Source organism: Lissotriton vulgaris, chromosome 2_1 (assembly GCF_964263255.1).
Source record: "Lissotriton vulgaris chromosome 2_1, aLisVul1.2, whole genome shotgun sequence".
NCBI classification, from domain to species: Eukaryota; Metazoa; Chordata; class Amphibia; order Caudata; family Salamandridae; genus Lissotriton; species Lissotriton vulgaris.
In genome coordinates, this window is record NC_141687.1 from 473,357,485 (window position 1) to 473,374,421 (window position 16,937).

Consider the following 16,937-nt stretch of genomic DNA (forward strand, 5'->3'; position numbering starts at 1 on the left):
GAAACCCTTTTTCCCTGTACTGCCTGCGGGTCTCGAATAATCGTCGGTGCTCGTACTTGCTCGAAAGGGCGTCCCCACATTTTGGCGGGAGTAATCAACAACATTGCTCCCAACCAATGGCATTTTTAACATTCCAAATTCCTTCATTTTATCCCATGTCACAGAATCGTAACAATCCCAAGTCAAACTCTTGTTATGCTCCTTTTCTTTCCTGAACAGATTGTCATAACAGAACCAATGGTTACCTTGATACGCTGTCGAGTAACCCATAATTCGTGATTGATAAATGGGAAATTCGGGAAGCAACTCGGGCCTACGTTCCCCTAAGATCGATGTAAAAATACCCCATGCATTGCCCCAGTTGCCAATGTTCTCATTTACCTTAAAGGCGGCCATTTTTGCGCGCCAAACACTTGGATGCATTAGGTCCTTCTGACTCTTGACATGCTCTACCTCATAATGATCGACAAGCAGGGAGAATATATTCACGTATTCCCCCGCCCAAATCTTTTCTTTTATTGCTAAAGGAACATGCTGCCCCAATCTTTCTCTACGAGAGGGGGCTGACTCGTCCCTTGCGATCGGCAATGGCCGCTTACCTGAACCGGATGCTGTTTCTGCCACTTGTGGCTTTTCTATCACTGCTACCGGTGCGGTCACCTTGGCTGCTTCTTTCTCCTTACGCAGCTTGCTTATCAGCGCCTGTGCCTCGGCAGTCGTGGCGCCCCCAGTACTATCGCCCAACCATGCTGCTAGCTGTGCTGCCAGCTCGGGGGGCATATCCTCGTTGGTTGTCGGGGTGATGACAACGGGGATTGGATTCCCCTCCATCGGTAGCGGGGTCGGCACCTCGAGCGGGGCAGAGGGAGCCGGGACATCGCCCCCGGCTGGAACCCTTCTCGGCCTCTTAGGTCTCCCTCCAGCCGGTGGTTGGCCCGATCCCTCCTCCCCGTCTCGCTCCGCCAGCCGCTTCTTTATGTCGGACATATCCTTACAAAGGGCCCGAACCATCTGCTCAGTCGTCATTCTCTTTGCTCCTTTCTTGGGCATCTCTCCGACGAAGTATCTAGAAGACAAAGAAAAAGATCAAAACGCTCAAAATTGGCTCTTCGTTCTGTCCCGAGCTCACGTGTAGCGAGGAGGTGCAGCTTCGGAGCACAAGAACAAGAGGACGTCTTCTGGTCTTGCGTCTCTTTTTATCCGTCTTCAGGGCGGGCGTAAACCCGCCCCTGCCCGCCCCGGGGGCGGGGCTGGCTACGTCGGTGTCTAGGCCAGCCCACTCTAGGGCGGGAAAAAGCACGCCCCGGCTACGCCGCTTCGGGCATACCAGCCGAGACGCGCCTCCCGCCCAAAAATGGCTTCCCGGGGGGATCGAGGCACTCCGCCATACGTGCGGGGGGACCGAGTGGTCGCCCCTTTCCAGCAACTTTGTTGTATGCATTAGGGACTACTCAGCCTTTCATCATTCTGAGGTCGATAAAATCAGTACCATTGAGTTGGGTAACAATGAACATCTGTTATTCAGCGCCAAGAGACCTATGGATGAACATGCGCTTTACAAATACACGTTATGTTATATCTTTCTTGCACATGGGATAATAGGGCACTTAGTTAGACATGTGTACGTATATGTCCCTCAATGAGTAGTTTAGTACACTTTGCACACGGTCCTGACAAATTGCCTTGCGCTCCCTAGACTCTATCGGCAAGAAACATTTTGCCCACCATTTACACCCAGTGATAACGTGGACCATTATATCCACCCAAGCTCATACTTGTGAATAATATAACCGAGGGCTCAACACGTTAAAGACCCCATTAATGAACCCCTAGACTTATTTTTAACACTTCACTGCCCTCTACTCACACTAGACACCCTCACCATTTATACCTACACTGCACAGATGGCAGCTCAAAAGACCTCCGGCAAACAGCCCCCGCATTGCAGCGCCGGCCCAACGAGGAGCTGCCCAATGATGAAGCATGGCACCCCTCGGGGTGTGTCGGGGCTCTTGCTACTGAAGGGTCAGATCCCCCGGACTTGATCACCCAGGAACCTTCCGACCTACTCCTCAAAGGAACTGCACACTTTTGTTTTTCAGTCTTTTTCGGTGTGTCAATGTATACATGGTTTTTCAAGAGGGAGTTTAAGTTGTGGAGAGGGATCTTGTTGTCAGAGGTTTGGAGAGAATGGTCATGGTGAGTGCAAGAGAAATCCGAATTGTAGGTTGACAATACAGAAGTGCCTGAAGGATGCGAAGGGTTTTTGATAATGCCCATAAATTAGCCGTCAGAAAGGGAACCTGTAACTGTAATCATTTTTTTATAAAGCTGAGAACAAGGAAATCTAGGTTCTGTGTTATTATAAACATTGATCTTGTACACACAGCAGTCCTGCTCAAGGGTCTTTGTAAAAAGTTCTGGCTGAGGTCCAGAAGAGTGCATGGGAACTTGACACAGGGCTAGTAATGGAAAGTTAGTCTGGAAGCAGTTCAGGGGCGCACATTTTAGTCCTATGCTGTCAGTAGCAGAATACTGCGTTTCTCAGTTTGTTTTAAGACTTAAAAACACATTTGTAAAATTCTTCCGTAAGTACCCTTAATGGGAATGCACTTTAAAATGATCCCACTAGAGATGCAATTAATCTGATGCCCAAGGCTACATATGGCGTTGTAGTTTCTGAAACTAATTGAACATTTTTGTATTTTTTAGGGTATACAATGGACGCACATTGAATACTTCAACAATGCCATTATTTGTGATCTAATTGAAAATGTAAGTTACCTTTTTTTAATACATTATTGCATTGTGTACATTTCCTGTACATTTCTTTGTTGCTGGTAAACATTTATTGTAATATGTGCTTTTTAATTGAAAGGTCTATTGATTGATTGCAAAAACAAGCATCTAATCAATGATTTGACAGGAATAGGCAGAAAGCCTTTTGTTAACAAAAGATACCACATATTAAGTGAACACCGTTGTATTACAAAGTTGAGGGGCCAATTAAGAGTTTGGCGGTCTTCCTGCAGGCCCGGTCCCAGGAAGGACCGACAAGCACGTGGCAACTGAGGAGGAAAAACATGTGCCCCCATCCACAGTGGGCAATCTCCAGATTAGCCCTAGGACTCTATCTGGGGCAACTCCTAATCAGTACGGCAGTGGTGACATTGATACCGCCGCCATTGAGTGGTGGCGGCGGTCTGGTAACAGTCTCACTGCCCTGTCTTGTGAGACTTGGGGGCAGATTTATGAAGGGCTTGCGCCACGTTTATGCCGCCGTTGCGTGATGCAATGGCGCGGAAACGTGGCGCATCCCTGCGCCCTATTTACAACGTGACGCATCTAGGAGATGTGTCACGTTGTACAGCACTGCGCCAGGAGGAGGCGTGAAGGACTGGGTTCTTTAAGACCCAGCGGTGCCAGGGGACAACACCTGAAACCTTCGTGGGTAACCTGTTCCGGCGTACAAGTGACAGAGACACGGGACACTTCCTTCGGCGTCAAAGATTCGAGGTTTATTACTGCAGGGAACACAGAAGTCACAGCAAGTACAACACGTGCAACTTGGGGAGACTGCTTCGAATTGCTGCAAGTGGGTCCCTCCTTATATACATATTTCTCCCATACGTTTACATGGTACACAAAGGTTTACAACTTGGTTCCCATAATTATCCCCGAGAGGGGTCACTTTGATGTATTCAGGGTCCGGAACATAAGTGCGCAAACATTTGGCGGTTCCCAACTGTAAAAGCCCATCTTCCCACCATTAGTACATTCCAATCAACAATAAACAGATCGAAGAGGGAACAAGGACAGGTGCAAAGGAAGATGGAAACAGTGGGAAGATGGGAAAGGGTGTGAAAGGGGAGGTATCGGGAAACACGAACTACAGGCATCAAAGGGACGTGCCTAATGAGATGCACGGCTGAGTCAATAGACCGGCACGGCAAGATGAGCCTCGAGCGGGGCCATCTGCCTTACAGTATCATCCCCCTCATCATAAAGACACTTTCAAAGGAAATGTGTCTTCCACAAATGTCTTGGGAATCCCAGGGTCGCGAAGCGGACAGCGTCCGTTCGCTGGCTACTTGAGGGCAAGAGACAAAATGGATGCCGTATCTAAGATGGAACCCGTGGGTACAGATGGATAAACCCACGAAACAGACGAACGGTTTAGGTTGGCACAGCGAAACTGCGCACACCCACTAAACTCGTCATTTGCGGTTCATAGATACCAGACTCGATCACATTCGTGCGAGTCGAAAACACCACTTACAATTGTCACGGAACCTCAGACGCTCCTTTTGCCCTCATGTAGGCAAGCACTAGTCAGAATCATATTCGATATTCATCAGACCATCTAGATGTTGCTGTAACATCGCTCTGTCCAACCGAGCTCCTCTGGTAACAGGTGGTTGCCTTATACACGTTGTAGCACAGAGGCCACATAAGGCAGGACCACACTGCACACAAAGGCAGCACGTGAACAGGAACGCCACAACAACTCCGACAATCATCAGAATCTTCCAACCCCAAGTCGACATCAGGCCCCAAAACCATCCAAGCAGCGTCCAATCCCCTACGTCCACGTGTATGGACTCAGAGATCTTATGCAACTTTGAGATGGCTTGATAGACAGTCGGAGGATTATCTGGAATGAAAATACAGCAGCTCGAATGGATCACCTTACATACCCCACCCCGATCTGCTAAGATCACGTCTAAAACCATACGGTTTTGTAACGTCATAAGCCTATCCGCCTGAAGTTCTGTGGTGATATTACCAAGGGCACTGGCAGTAATATTAGCTGTCGATTCCACCACTCGAGTCAATTGTCTCAGGTTCCTACTATTAACCATAGGCCCCCAAAACGGGAGGAAACCCTTGAAAAAGTCTCCTGCCTCTTGACCGGCAGTGTCCTCTTCGCTAATTACGCCCCTCACAACTCTAGTCTTGTGATAGTCTGCATCTACAGTGAACGTCGGAGGCAACAGATTTGCAATAAAACATGAGCCCACAAAGTTGGAGGGCAACCATGCATACGCACGATCATGGCAGACAAAGTATGTACCCTTGGCAGCCAGAAACACAGGGGAAGAGACCATTGTCAGAATGTAGTTCTCGGAGCAAGCACTCTCTCCAAGACGGGCTTTCGATCTTCGGCCACGACCCATTAACCACATCCGCGCTAGTGGAATTCTCCTTCTATGCTGGGATTTACTAAATTCAATGCTTTCATGACGAGCTGGGCTCGTCATCAGTGTGCGAGGAGGCTACACCATGACGAGCCCAGCTCGTCATGAGCCTGGAAGGGGTTAAACAGAAATTACCAATGTGGGGTACGACCCATATCGGAGGCGAGCTTCTAAGCTGTTTTTCACTCGTGAGTGCACTGTACTCAACCTTACTCAGGACTCTATAGGCTTGTACCTCTTCCTCTGGTATGAGCGACGGCTCATAGATATCTCTATCCAAATCTTCTATCGCTATAGACAAAGGCTTGTGATACGAGCCAGGGCCAGGGTAGGAAGAACGTGGCTCTCGACTGGGGTAAGAATCTAGTGCGCTCCGAAACATTGTTTGGAATGCTCGAGCTGAACCCTGGGAACTATAGGGTAGGACCAGATATGGAATTCCCTTATCCGTGGTATGTGGCATCAGTCCACACACCCAACAATTAGTAGTGTTAACCACTAACTGGTGCTGATGAAGGAGCTGGATAAAGGAATTATTTCGAAATTCTGCACGTCTAACCTGTTCGTGTTCGGGTAGGATATGGAAGGAATGAGGGGATGCAGTGGAGGTAAGCTTAGGATCAGAAGTAGGAGTAGGTATGGCAGAAGGTAAGAAGTACGACATCATGTAATACACCCCACCCGCCAATAGTGCAGAAACGGTCAGAAGCAATACGAACACTTGAAACATAAAACATTTGGTACGAATAAGTTGTAGCAGTTTGAATCTTTGCGCCTGAGCTTCTTCCAAGTCCATCAGCTTTGAAAACGCCATCCCCTACGACCGTCCGTAACGTTTCTTGACGCACTTCGTTCTGTGTAGCAGTAGTCAATCCCTAGGAGTTCCCAGGAACCGACGGTCTTTAACCTAGCGTCAAGACCTACTAACCAGAAGGAAGTACACGCACGGCCCTACGGCCTTTATTCACAATGTATATACAAGTAGTCTCTCAGCTGTGGAAGCAAAAACACATATGGAACGAAACTCAATACATACAGAAACAATCACAATAGTACAGATGTTCAGACTGAACAGTAGCAGCGTTGGGGGTGACGTAGTATGTCAGGGGAAGAATCAAAAGTATGGATTTTATTAGTCTTTAACGTTAGAACTTAGAGAATAACGATGTCTCCCAGGACGTGTCTGTTCTTCAAACAATTGGTCCTGTGGCGAAACAGAGTTCTGTGGATCAGTTGAATGTTCAGATCTCGAGTTTGGTGACAAATGTTCAACAATATCTTCCTGCTGCACTGAGGTATCTTCGACAAGCTGCGCGTCACTGAAAGGGACGAACCTCGATGTTGTTTCGGTCTCAGATGAAGCAATGCCTTTCTTCACCCACGAGTCTGCTGGTAAAGGTATAGGGACCTTTTTGGTATGAGTGGCGTGCACCCAATGTTTACGTCCCTCCAAGCAAACAGCAGTCCTCGTGGCCAGCAAGACTTGATGGGGTCCAGTGAAACGGGGTTCCAAACTGTGCTTTCGGCTAAAGTTGCGTGTAACCACCCAATCACCAGGTTGCAGCTGGTGACCTGGACCCTCCGTCTGCGTCGGCAGTGCTTCAAAGACCTGTTGATGAATTAACCTCAGTTTAGCAGTCAGATCATGAAGATAGTCAATCAACATGGGGTACTCAAGATGAGAAAACAATTTAGGTCTAGGGACCCCCCAAACATTTGCAGGACGACCGAACACTATTTCATAGGGACTAAGCCCTACTCGGGAGTGTACTGTCGCCCTTGTTGACAATAAGGCTAAGGGTAAAGCGTCAGGCCACGAAAGACCAGTCGTAGCCTGAACCTTCGCCAGCTTTAGTTTAAGGGTGCCATTATACCCTTCAACCAAACCAGCTGACTGGGGATGATTGGCGCTATGGAATTTTTGATTAATTCCAAGGCCCTTACACACACTCTTCATCACACTCCCCACAAACTCACTTCCGTTATCAGACCATACAATCCGAGGCATTCCATACCGAGGAAAGTATTCCTTCAGCAGGATTTTCGCAGTCGACAGGGCAGTGTTGTCTTTGAGGGGGTAGGCTTCAATCCATCGGGAGAACGCGCAAACCACAACTAAAACGTATTTCAGGTTATTGCATCTCTCCATATGGATGAAGTCTAATTGAATCACCTCAAAAGGACATGATGGGGGAGCAAAATGGCCAGGAGGTGTTGGGGTTCCCTTACCAGGGTTGTACAACATACATACCATACAATTCTTAACCAACCGTTCAGCACATTTCGTGATACCGTCATTCTTCCACACAGGGGACAGCAACTTACAAATACCTTTCACACTAATATGTGCTAACCCATGTGCCGTCGTCCCAACAGCTAGCACATACGCATCTGGCAACATCCATCTCCTATGTTCCGACAAATCAACCCAACAACCAGTCGCATCCAACTTTCCCATACTTTCTTTCCACTTCGTCTTTTCAGTCTCGGTGGCCTCATTCTGTATCGCTTTCACACTCTCGATAGTATCCTCACACATGCTCGTTTCTGTAGGCCACCTAACCGAACTCACCACATACATTCGAGTGCTAAGGTTCCGGGCAGTCTCCTTAGCAGTCTCATCCGCAAACGCATTACCACGACCGACATCATCCGTCACCTTACGATGCGCACTACATTTAACAATCGCTACCTGCTTAGGCAACGTAAGTGCATCCAAAAGGTCATTCACAAGCTGGCCATGCTGAATCTTCGTACCATGCGACGTCATAAACCCTCTCTCTCTCCACAATTGTCCAAAACTATGGGCAACGCCAAATGCATATTGGCTGTCGTTTAACACATTCACACGTTTCCCTTTCGCTAACACACACGCTCTAGTTAGAGCGATCAGTTCTGCAGCCTGGGCAGAGTTCTGATTCAATCTTGCAGCTTCCACAACAGTATTCAAAGTTACAACAGCATACGCAGTAGTCACATCACCATTTGGCAATTTAAAACATGAACCATCCACATACAAAGTCCCATCGGGATCATCCAAAGGAGTGTTTTTAAGGTCCACGCGACCTTTTGTTTCCTCCTCAGTCCTTAAATAACAGTCGTGAGCTGTTATTTCATCTGACTCTGTACTGATTGGCAATAAAGTCGCCGGGTTTAGGACATTGCAACGTTTTATCTGAATATGACTTGCCAAAAGCGTCAATTCGTACCCAGACAATCTTGCACTTGTCAAGTGCTGAGTTTTCGTACGATTTAGGAGAGTATCAACTGCATGCGGAACCATCACCGTAAGCATATTATCCATGACCAATCCTGCTGATTGTCAGATGGACACCGCAGCTGCCGCTGTTGCTCTCAAGCAACTCGGCAATGCCCTAGCTACCGGGTCCAAGGTCGAGGAAAAATATGCACATGGACGTTGCTTACCACCAAAAGGTTGCGTTAAGACACTCAAAGCACAACCTTCCCTCTCGTGAACATATAATGTAAACAGCTTGCTGTAGTCAGGGGTACCTAACACAGGAGCCGAACACAATGAGTCACGCAATTCAGAAAAACTCTTCTGACATTCTTCCGTCCATGGTAAAGGAGTTGAAACATCCTTGCACGTAAGAGCCACCAATGGTTTCGCTAACAGTGAAAAATTCGGAATCCACTGTCTGCAGTATGACGTGATGCCCAAGAAGGCACGCACATCTCTTTGGGTTGTTGGCACAGTCATTCGCGCAATTGCTGCAATTCTCTCTGGGGTCAACCGCCTTCCCTCCTTTGACAATAAGTGACCTAGATAGGTTACTTCTTGACAACAATATTGGAGTTTAGAAGGTGACACCTTGTGATGTAAGTCACAGAGATGTTGCAGCAACGACACTGTAGCAATTTTGCAAATGTCCTGAGTATCCGCAGCCACCAATAAGTCATCGACATATTGAATTAAGGCCGCACCAGCCGGCAACATAAACGCATCAAGTTGACCCTTCAAGGCTTGACTGTAAATCGATGGACTCTCACAGTAGCCCTGAGGAGCACGTTTAAACCGGAAACTACGTCCACCAAGGGAGAAACCGAAAAGGTCTCTACTCAGCAATCGGAATACTGAAGAACGCATTCTTCAGATCGATCACCGAAAACCAAGATGCAGAAGCTGGAATCAGAGTCAGTAGCGCCGTGATGTCAGGCACAACAGGGAACTGAGGAATCACAATTTTATTTACCTCCCGTAAGTCGATAACAAAACGATAAACAGGCGGTTTCGAGGGGTCAGTACGTTTCAGAATGGGCAGTACAGGGCTATTGCACACGTTTCCCCGGGTTTCTTCAATAACATCTTTCTCGATCAGATCATAGATGATCGCTAACAGTGCTCGTTCACCATCAAGAGAGATTCGATACTGGGGAATACGTGGCAGACGTACATTAGATTTCAACTGAACAACATAAGGGGAGATGTCAAGCAGGCCCACATCATTGGGACCTGTTGCCCACAAAGATGCAGGAAGAGAACTCAATTCCGGTGGAAGCTTATCGAGAGACAAGTACATAGGAGAGACAACCCTCTCACCCAAAGTAAGCTTTACTCCCGCAGGAGAACAATACAAAGTTGCATACAAACGTTTTAGCAAATCCAGGCCCAAGAGATTTTCACCACAACCAGTAGTCAAAATCAACGGGGCTTCGAGCTCACGTGGCCCTATTGTAAGAGGCAAAGGGCGTGAAACTGGATTGCTAACAGGGGCGCCAGAGAATCCAACGGAAACATTTGTTAAGCCAGACAAAGGTGTGCCAGGGAGTTTCGAATGCATTATAGAACTTTTCGCTGCACCAGTGTCCAACAGAAAAGGCTCAACGACGCCCGATGTAGCAACTGCGACATAAGGCCCTCTCTGATCAACCGGAACTGATACCACTCCCTCTCCTTGTCTATGGCTGTCCTAGTAATTACTGTCGTCAGTTCCCTGATCGACGTAATGATCGTCTACATTGTACTGCGCAGATCGTCCTTGCGAGGATCCACGTTGATCAAAACAATTATTGAAATTTGATGAGTTATCTGAACGATCATTTTGAGCACCACGACCCCTACCACGTGATGTCTGCTGAGAACCACCACGACCTCCTCTGGAGGAGTTACCACTATTACGATCATTTAGTACAGGACAGTTGAATTTTAAGTGACCCTCCTGTCTACAATAGGCACACTGATTGTACCCTAACGAAGATCTTTGGGAAGAGGAGTCATTCCGCGATTGTGACCTATTGGACTGTGGCTGCGATCGATTCCGCTGCGAATCATTCTGTGTCGAACGCGGAGGATAAGCCTGCTGCAACAACACTTTAGTTTTGAGTTCTTTCGTCTTTTTATCTGCGCAGTCGTTCTCTTCTTTCTCCCTATTCTCATAATATTGAGCCGTAGCCAATATCTGAGCGGAAGTAGAAACTGCCCACGCACTTTCGGAATTTCTTAATTTATTGCTCAAATCAGGCAGTAAATTTGAAACAAATTTGTCCACAAACAACCTTTGACCACCTTCGGTACCCATATCTTGACCACTGTGGTCGATGAAAGCCTCCTCGAACCTCGTAAAGAAATCCGAGACACTCTCATCCTTCTTTTGTTTGCAAGCGGACAGTTTGTCCCAATTTACCTTCATAGCAGGCATAAGCGTTTTCATTAGGGTAATTATTCTCTGAGGGAGATCGGTAATAAGCTGTTCAGGTTTAGCACCACCAGTTTGCAACCCATCCGCCGCTATAAGGGCAGCCCAATCACCACCTAATTCATTTGGATGATTTTCCTGACGAATCTTAGCCCACACCGGCTGCGGTACAACATTACCAAACAGCATATCGATATCGGCAAGAGTCATTATCGCAGCGTCTACAAGCTGCGATAATTCTTTATAGTACCCTGCAGGATTTTTACGAGGGTCAGGCAAGGATTGCTTCACCTGCAACACTTCTGATCGCTTCCACGGGAGATGGATCCATACTCTCTGGAAGTGTGGCAGGATCGGCGGAGCTTGAGTAGCATCACCGGGTATGTACACTGGTGGAACCTCTCGCATGGGAAACTGACCAGCCGCATCGAATTGTCTTTCAACGTCCTCAACGAACAAAGCTTGAGGTATCGGAGAGGGACGGAGGGCCAATAATTGCTCAATGGCACGTCGGACATTTGAACCCACTACCATTCCGCTCGAAAACTGAAGCTGTAAGTTGGTCAAAGCGGCTAACACATCTTCCGATGCGTCTGCCGAAATTTGATCGCGCAAAGCCTTGCACATTTCTTCAAAAACATACCTCTGTGTCGGTATATTGAATTGATTGAACGTGTTCAATACCGAACGCGGAGGATTTCTATAGGGGTGCAGCATCCATGCCATCGCCATATTATACAGCGCAGCACGTTCCCTATTACCAGGGAGCTGACTACGCCTTTGTGGACCGTCCGAGTCAGCGGACTCAAGAATAGGTCCAAGAGAAGTAGGAAAATTTGCAGCCATTGAAGGGGTGCGACGTCGAGTAATTGGAGAAGTATAAGATAAAGTAGTAACAAGAGAAGGAGTAGAAACAGACGAAGCAACAGGAGTAAGTAGAACAGGAGCAGTAGCGGGAGCAGGAGTATGTGGAAGTACAAGCGGAGGAGCAGTAGGAACAGCAGTAGGCAAAGGAGCTGGAACAGTCGGGAGAACAGGTACAGGTTGAAGAACAGGTTGGGGAGGAAGAATAGGAGGAAACACTGGAGGTACCGCGGGAGCCGTGGTACCCTGCACGTACGGAGGTGGCGATTTCATAAGATAGGACATTAAAGGATCCTCAACTAATTCTTCCTTTTTATCCGACTCCGTAGGCAAAGCGGGATAGCATTTATCTATAGACATACGCTGTAGCCTATCAAATACTTCCTTTTCCTTATCCTCCTTATCACGCTGGAACTGCTCTGCTTTCTTCACAATGGTAGCCACACCATCTCTCTGATTACGTTTAGTCTGTCTGATCTCCTTCTGTCGGGCTTCTTTATGCCACAAACGAAAGGCATCAAACATGGCCGGCCTTGACTTTTTCTTAAACAATTTTGCCTCGAGGTTATCTAAAATCGGGGTCTCGAAACTACCATGAGGTGGCCAACTAAGGACACCATCTTTTTTGGTGTAGCGAATCCAATATTCATTAAAGGTAATAGGACCTAGTCCATGTTTACTGTAGAGCTCATAAGTAGGAGTTCCAACCGGAGGTATCGGACACGAGTCCTCCAGTCGGGAATCCGTACCACAACGTCTGAAACAACTAAACAGAGTACAGCGACCAGGCATCCTGCACACTAGCCGAGTTTCACAAACTTCAAGGGTTACGGGATTTACCAAGTCCCAGCAAAGAGCAAAAACCCTCGGTCTTTGGCGGCTGCAGTCGTCAAATATCACAACAAAGTACCAAGAACCACAAATGCAATGGAACCATGCAACAACTAAACAACCACAACCAAGAACTCTGGGAGCGACCCACAAATACTTAACTCAAAGATCGATGGCGTCACCAGGAAGGCCCGTCAATCGTCTCGCTATACCAAGGTCTACGCCAGGCGCCAAAACAGGTCTACAGTCAGGGCAGCAGTCCGTCGCAGCCGTCAGGAGGCGGGGATCTTCGCGGGAAAAGTCATCGGGCCACTTATTTCGACAACTGGATCGATGAAGCGGGGTGCACCTTCCCTCGGAGATTTCACACGAAGTTCCTCACGATCGTCGGGCTTGGACCGGTACCACTGATGCAGCCCCACGTTGGGCGCCAACTGAAGGACTGGGTTCTTTAAGACCCAGCGGTGCCAGGGGACAACACCTGAAACCTTCGTGGGTAACCTGTTCCGGCGTACAAGTGACAGAGACACGGGACACTTCCTTCGGCGTCAAAGATTCGAGGTTTATTACTGCAGGGAACACAGAAGTCACAGCAAGTACAACACGTGCAACTTGGGGAGACTGCTTCGAATTGCTGCAAGTGGGTCGCTCCTTATATACATATTTCTCCCATACGTTTACATGGTACACAAAGGTTTACAACTTGGTTCCCATAATTATCCCAGAGAGGGGTCACTTTGATGTATTCAGGGTCCGGAACATAAGTGCGGAAACATTTGGCGGTTCCCAACTGTAAAAGCCCATCTTCCCACCATTAGTACATTCCAATCAACAATAAACAGATCGAAGAGGGAACAAGGACAGGTGCAAAGGAAGATGGAAACAGTGGGAAGATGGGAAAGGGTGTGAAAGGGGAGGTATCGGGAAACACGAACTACAGGCATCAAAGGGACGTGCCTAATGAGATGCACGGCTGAGACAATAGACCGGCACGGCAAGATGAGCCTCGAGCGGGGCCATCTGCCTTACAGTATCATCCCCCTCATCATAAAGACACTTTCAAAGGAAATGTGTCTTCCACAAATGTCTTGGGAATCCCAGGGTCGCGAAGCGGACAGCGTCCGTTCGCTGGCTACTTGAGGGCAAGAGACAAAATGGATGCCGTATCTAAGATGGAACCCGTGGGTACAGATGGATAAACCCACGAAACAGACGAACGGTTTAGGTTGGCACAGCGAAACTGCGCACACCCACTAAACTCGTCATTTGCGGTTCATAGATACCAGACTCGATCATATTCGTGCGAGTCGAAAACACCACTTACAATTGTCACGGAACCTCAGGCGTTCCTGCGCAGGGGGGGGCGTTCCTGTGCAGGAACTCCTCTTGAAAGTGGCTGAGTGAAATCTATGAGATTTCACTCCGTCACTTTCAGGGCAATGCTGCGTCAAAACCCTGCGCCTGCTTGAAGCAGGCATAAGGCTTGAGGCAGCATTGAAAGAATAGGCCCCCCCAGAGCATTGCTGGAGTTGCGCCGCGCTTGCGACGCAACTCTAGCAATGCGCCACATTTCCGGCACAGATGCGTCACGCATCTGTGCCGTTTTTGCCCCATGGTGCGCCGCATCAAAAATGCGGCGCACCATGGGTGGCGTAGCGGTGGCGCATGTTAACTGGCGCATCCCTCGGGATGCGCCAGTTAACATAAATCTGCCCCTTTGCTTCTTAAGACTCCAGTATCATAATGAGGCCCTAAGTTTTCATCCTCTGACCTCCTGGGACACTAGCTACACAAAACAATTGATCACCTAAGATTCATTGGAATACATGTCACTAACTCGTCAGGTTTTGGGAGGCGACCAGGCCAGCGTAGTATGTGACATACATGTCATAGATAGAAATTGATTTTGATGGAGCATTTGATTTTACCCTTATAGTAGCATGAATATGTGTACCACTTGACCAAGGAAAGAGTTTTCTGGTGGATGATGATAATGCAGTCCTCCTTGCTGTTTTGTTTTGCACAAGTTTTTAAACAACATGCTTGCTGTAGCTGGCCATAATGCTGGTTTTAGTCTGTTAGGTGGTAAAGCTTCCATGGCTCTGGCACACTGAGAATATGTGATGGTAAACCCCTGATTTGTCACTACGCTATGCATTTTAGAATAAAGCCTTTCAAAAGAAATCCATGACCTATGCTACATTCGCTTAATTGCATTTATATATGCGAAAAGGGCAAGTTGCCTAAATCTAGCCTTAATGCTGCTATTTGAAATTTGGGTGTGTTTGTGGAAGTTTGCATTGCCGTCTGATTAGATCTCGGTCTCCTTCATGTGTTCCAAGCACATCCCCCTTTCTGACCTCAGCCTATCTTATTCGTGTACTGATTTTGTTTCCCACTTGATTCTGCGTCCGTTAAAACCTACAACAGGAACATAATCATCCTCTCTATTCCTACCTGCTCACATCATCACCTGACTTCCACTTGTCTGGGCGTTCTTGCTGCCTGAACTTAATTCAGCATCCATTCCTGACTTAGTCTACTACTAATTTTCTCTACTCTTTTAGATCAGGATTCGGAGATGGCCTGTCTTATGTGTTCTTTTGTTGTGGCCACTCAATCTAAACACAAATTGGTGAAAAAGAAGAGGCGGTGAAACTCATTAGATTACCACTTTGAGCAAAGGATAACTCTTAGACTTTGGTATGAAACAAAGTTGAATTACTTAAATAAAAGTAATGTGGTCTCCTGCGAATTAACCTTTTTTTGATATTACTCTTTGTTTCCATCCTGAAAATGGCTTTATTCTTCAGCTGTCTACAGTAGTTATACTAAGATGAATTAGTATTTAGCAAGCACAACAGGGCTAACCTAGATTATTCTTTAGTGGCCTCCCAAGGAGCAGACAAACACCAACAATGCAAATTTTGGATTGAACCGTGTGGAATTGTGTCCAAAGGCTGATGTTAACATCTGAGACTAAACACCCTCTAAGCAGCAAAAACCATACAGAGGAATCAGGAAGAAAGGAGCTGCAAGAGAGGATTGTAATAATATGTGCAACAGATAGTAGTTCAGTCTCTGGACAAGAAGAGCAGGAGACTTGAAACCTGATTTGTTATCTAGACTCTCCCTAGCAGATATGAAGATGTTTCCACTGGGGAAAAAATGTAAAGACCTAGATCAGCATCTATTGAAAGCAAACAATATAAGGTTGGTGGAGATAGTTCAGGAAGAGGACACAACATCTACAGAACCTGAATGAAGACTGCATTGAATGATTCGAAAATTGTTAGTGGTCAAATCTCAACTATCCACTTTCTGTTTAGTTAATCATGCCTTTCCTTCTACTGGTGGTCTAACCATATTCAATTGTCTGCATGTGTTTGGACCAAAATAAGATGAAGTTATGATTTTGTATGAAACATGGATTCCAGCACAGCAAAAAGTGGGGTGCTATAGCACCATGTGCCTTTTCTGTATGCTTCAGGTCTTATTCCAAGAAGCAGGAAGGAACATCCTCAGTGACAGTAGTAGAAAGTGCTTGCGTTTGAGAGCTGGGATTTTTAGAAGGAATAACTTGTTCCTGTGCCAAAGGCATACAATTTAAGAGGTGGTGCCACAAACAAACGGATATGACTCCCATTTCTTTCAACCACAAAACACTTTTTGGAACAGATGAGATTTGCCATCTCTTGCCCTTCTACATCTGTTGAAGGAAGTAAACTCAGCAACTGAATTTTGGGCACAACAAGTTATGGATTTTGCATGAAATGTGGCAGCTTTCATGACACCTTTGACCAAGTCAGACTGGCACAAGCGTGGAGCAATTGCCCCCATCTTAAAGGAAACAATAGCACCATTACAGCAATGTGCCTTAGAGGACGCTCTTTTAGATGGAAGGGGTTAACAGGTGTGTACTGTTGGGTGTCTGCTTCAGGATCTGCATGAGCTTTCTCAGTCCTAAATATATTTATTACTACATTGCAATTAATCTGGTTCAGTGCCACTGCCTTATATTTGTATTGAGTGACAACAGTACTAGTTCAGTGCCCAACCATTTGGCATTAAGGCATTACAAAATGTCAGTCTGTGGTAATAGAAAATGTGTGCTACCAGACCCATGTACCTATACCTTGACAGCTTCCTGGTAAATTGGGTAACCTTTCACTATTATTAACATTAAACCAAGGTAGCATTTTAGCTGATTTGTTATTCTGGGAAATGTATCCCTTGATCCAAAGGCAGTGATGACTGTGAGAGCCTACCAAACATTGGAGAAGATTTAGGCATTCCTGAATACTTTCCTCTTTACCAAGAGTCTGTCTTTGACATTGAGGAATGTGATGCACCTATTGAGAATGATTTAGTTCTTCCATAGTTCTCA

The 16,937-nt window shown here is 46.8% G+C and overlaps 1 protein-coding gene across 4 annotated transcripts in view; it reads left to right on the top strand.

Moving 5' to 3' along the window:
• MYO1B (myosin IB) overlaps positions 1–16,937 on the top strand; it is a 757,882-nt gene that overhangs the window by 447,419 nt on the left and 293,526 nt on the right. For all 4 annotated transcript variants that reach the window (XM_086955387.1, XM_086955390.1, XM_086955388.1 and 1 more), the window contains exon 15: positions 2,713–2,775. In XM_086955387.1, the coding sequence (XP_086811513.1) occupies positions 2,713–2,775 (63 nt within the window). The remainder of the gene's footprint in view (positions 1–2,712; positions 2,776–16,937) is intronic.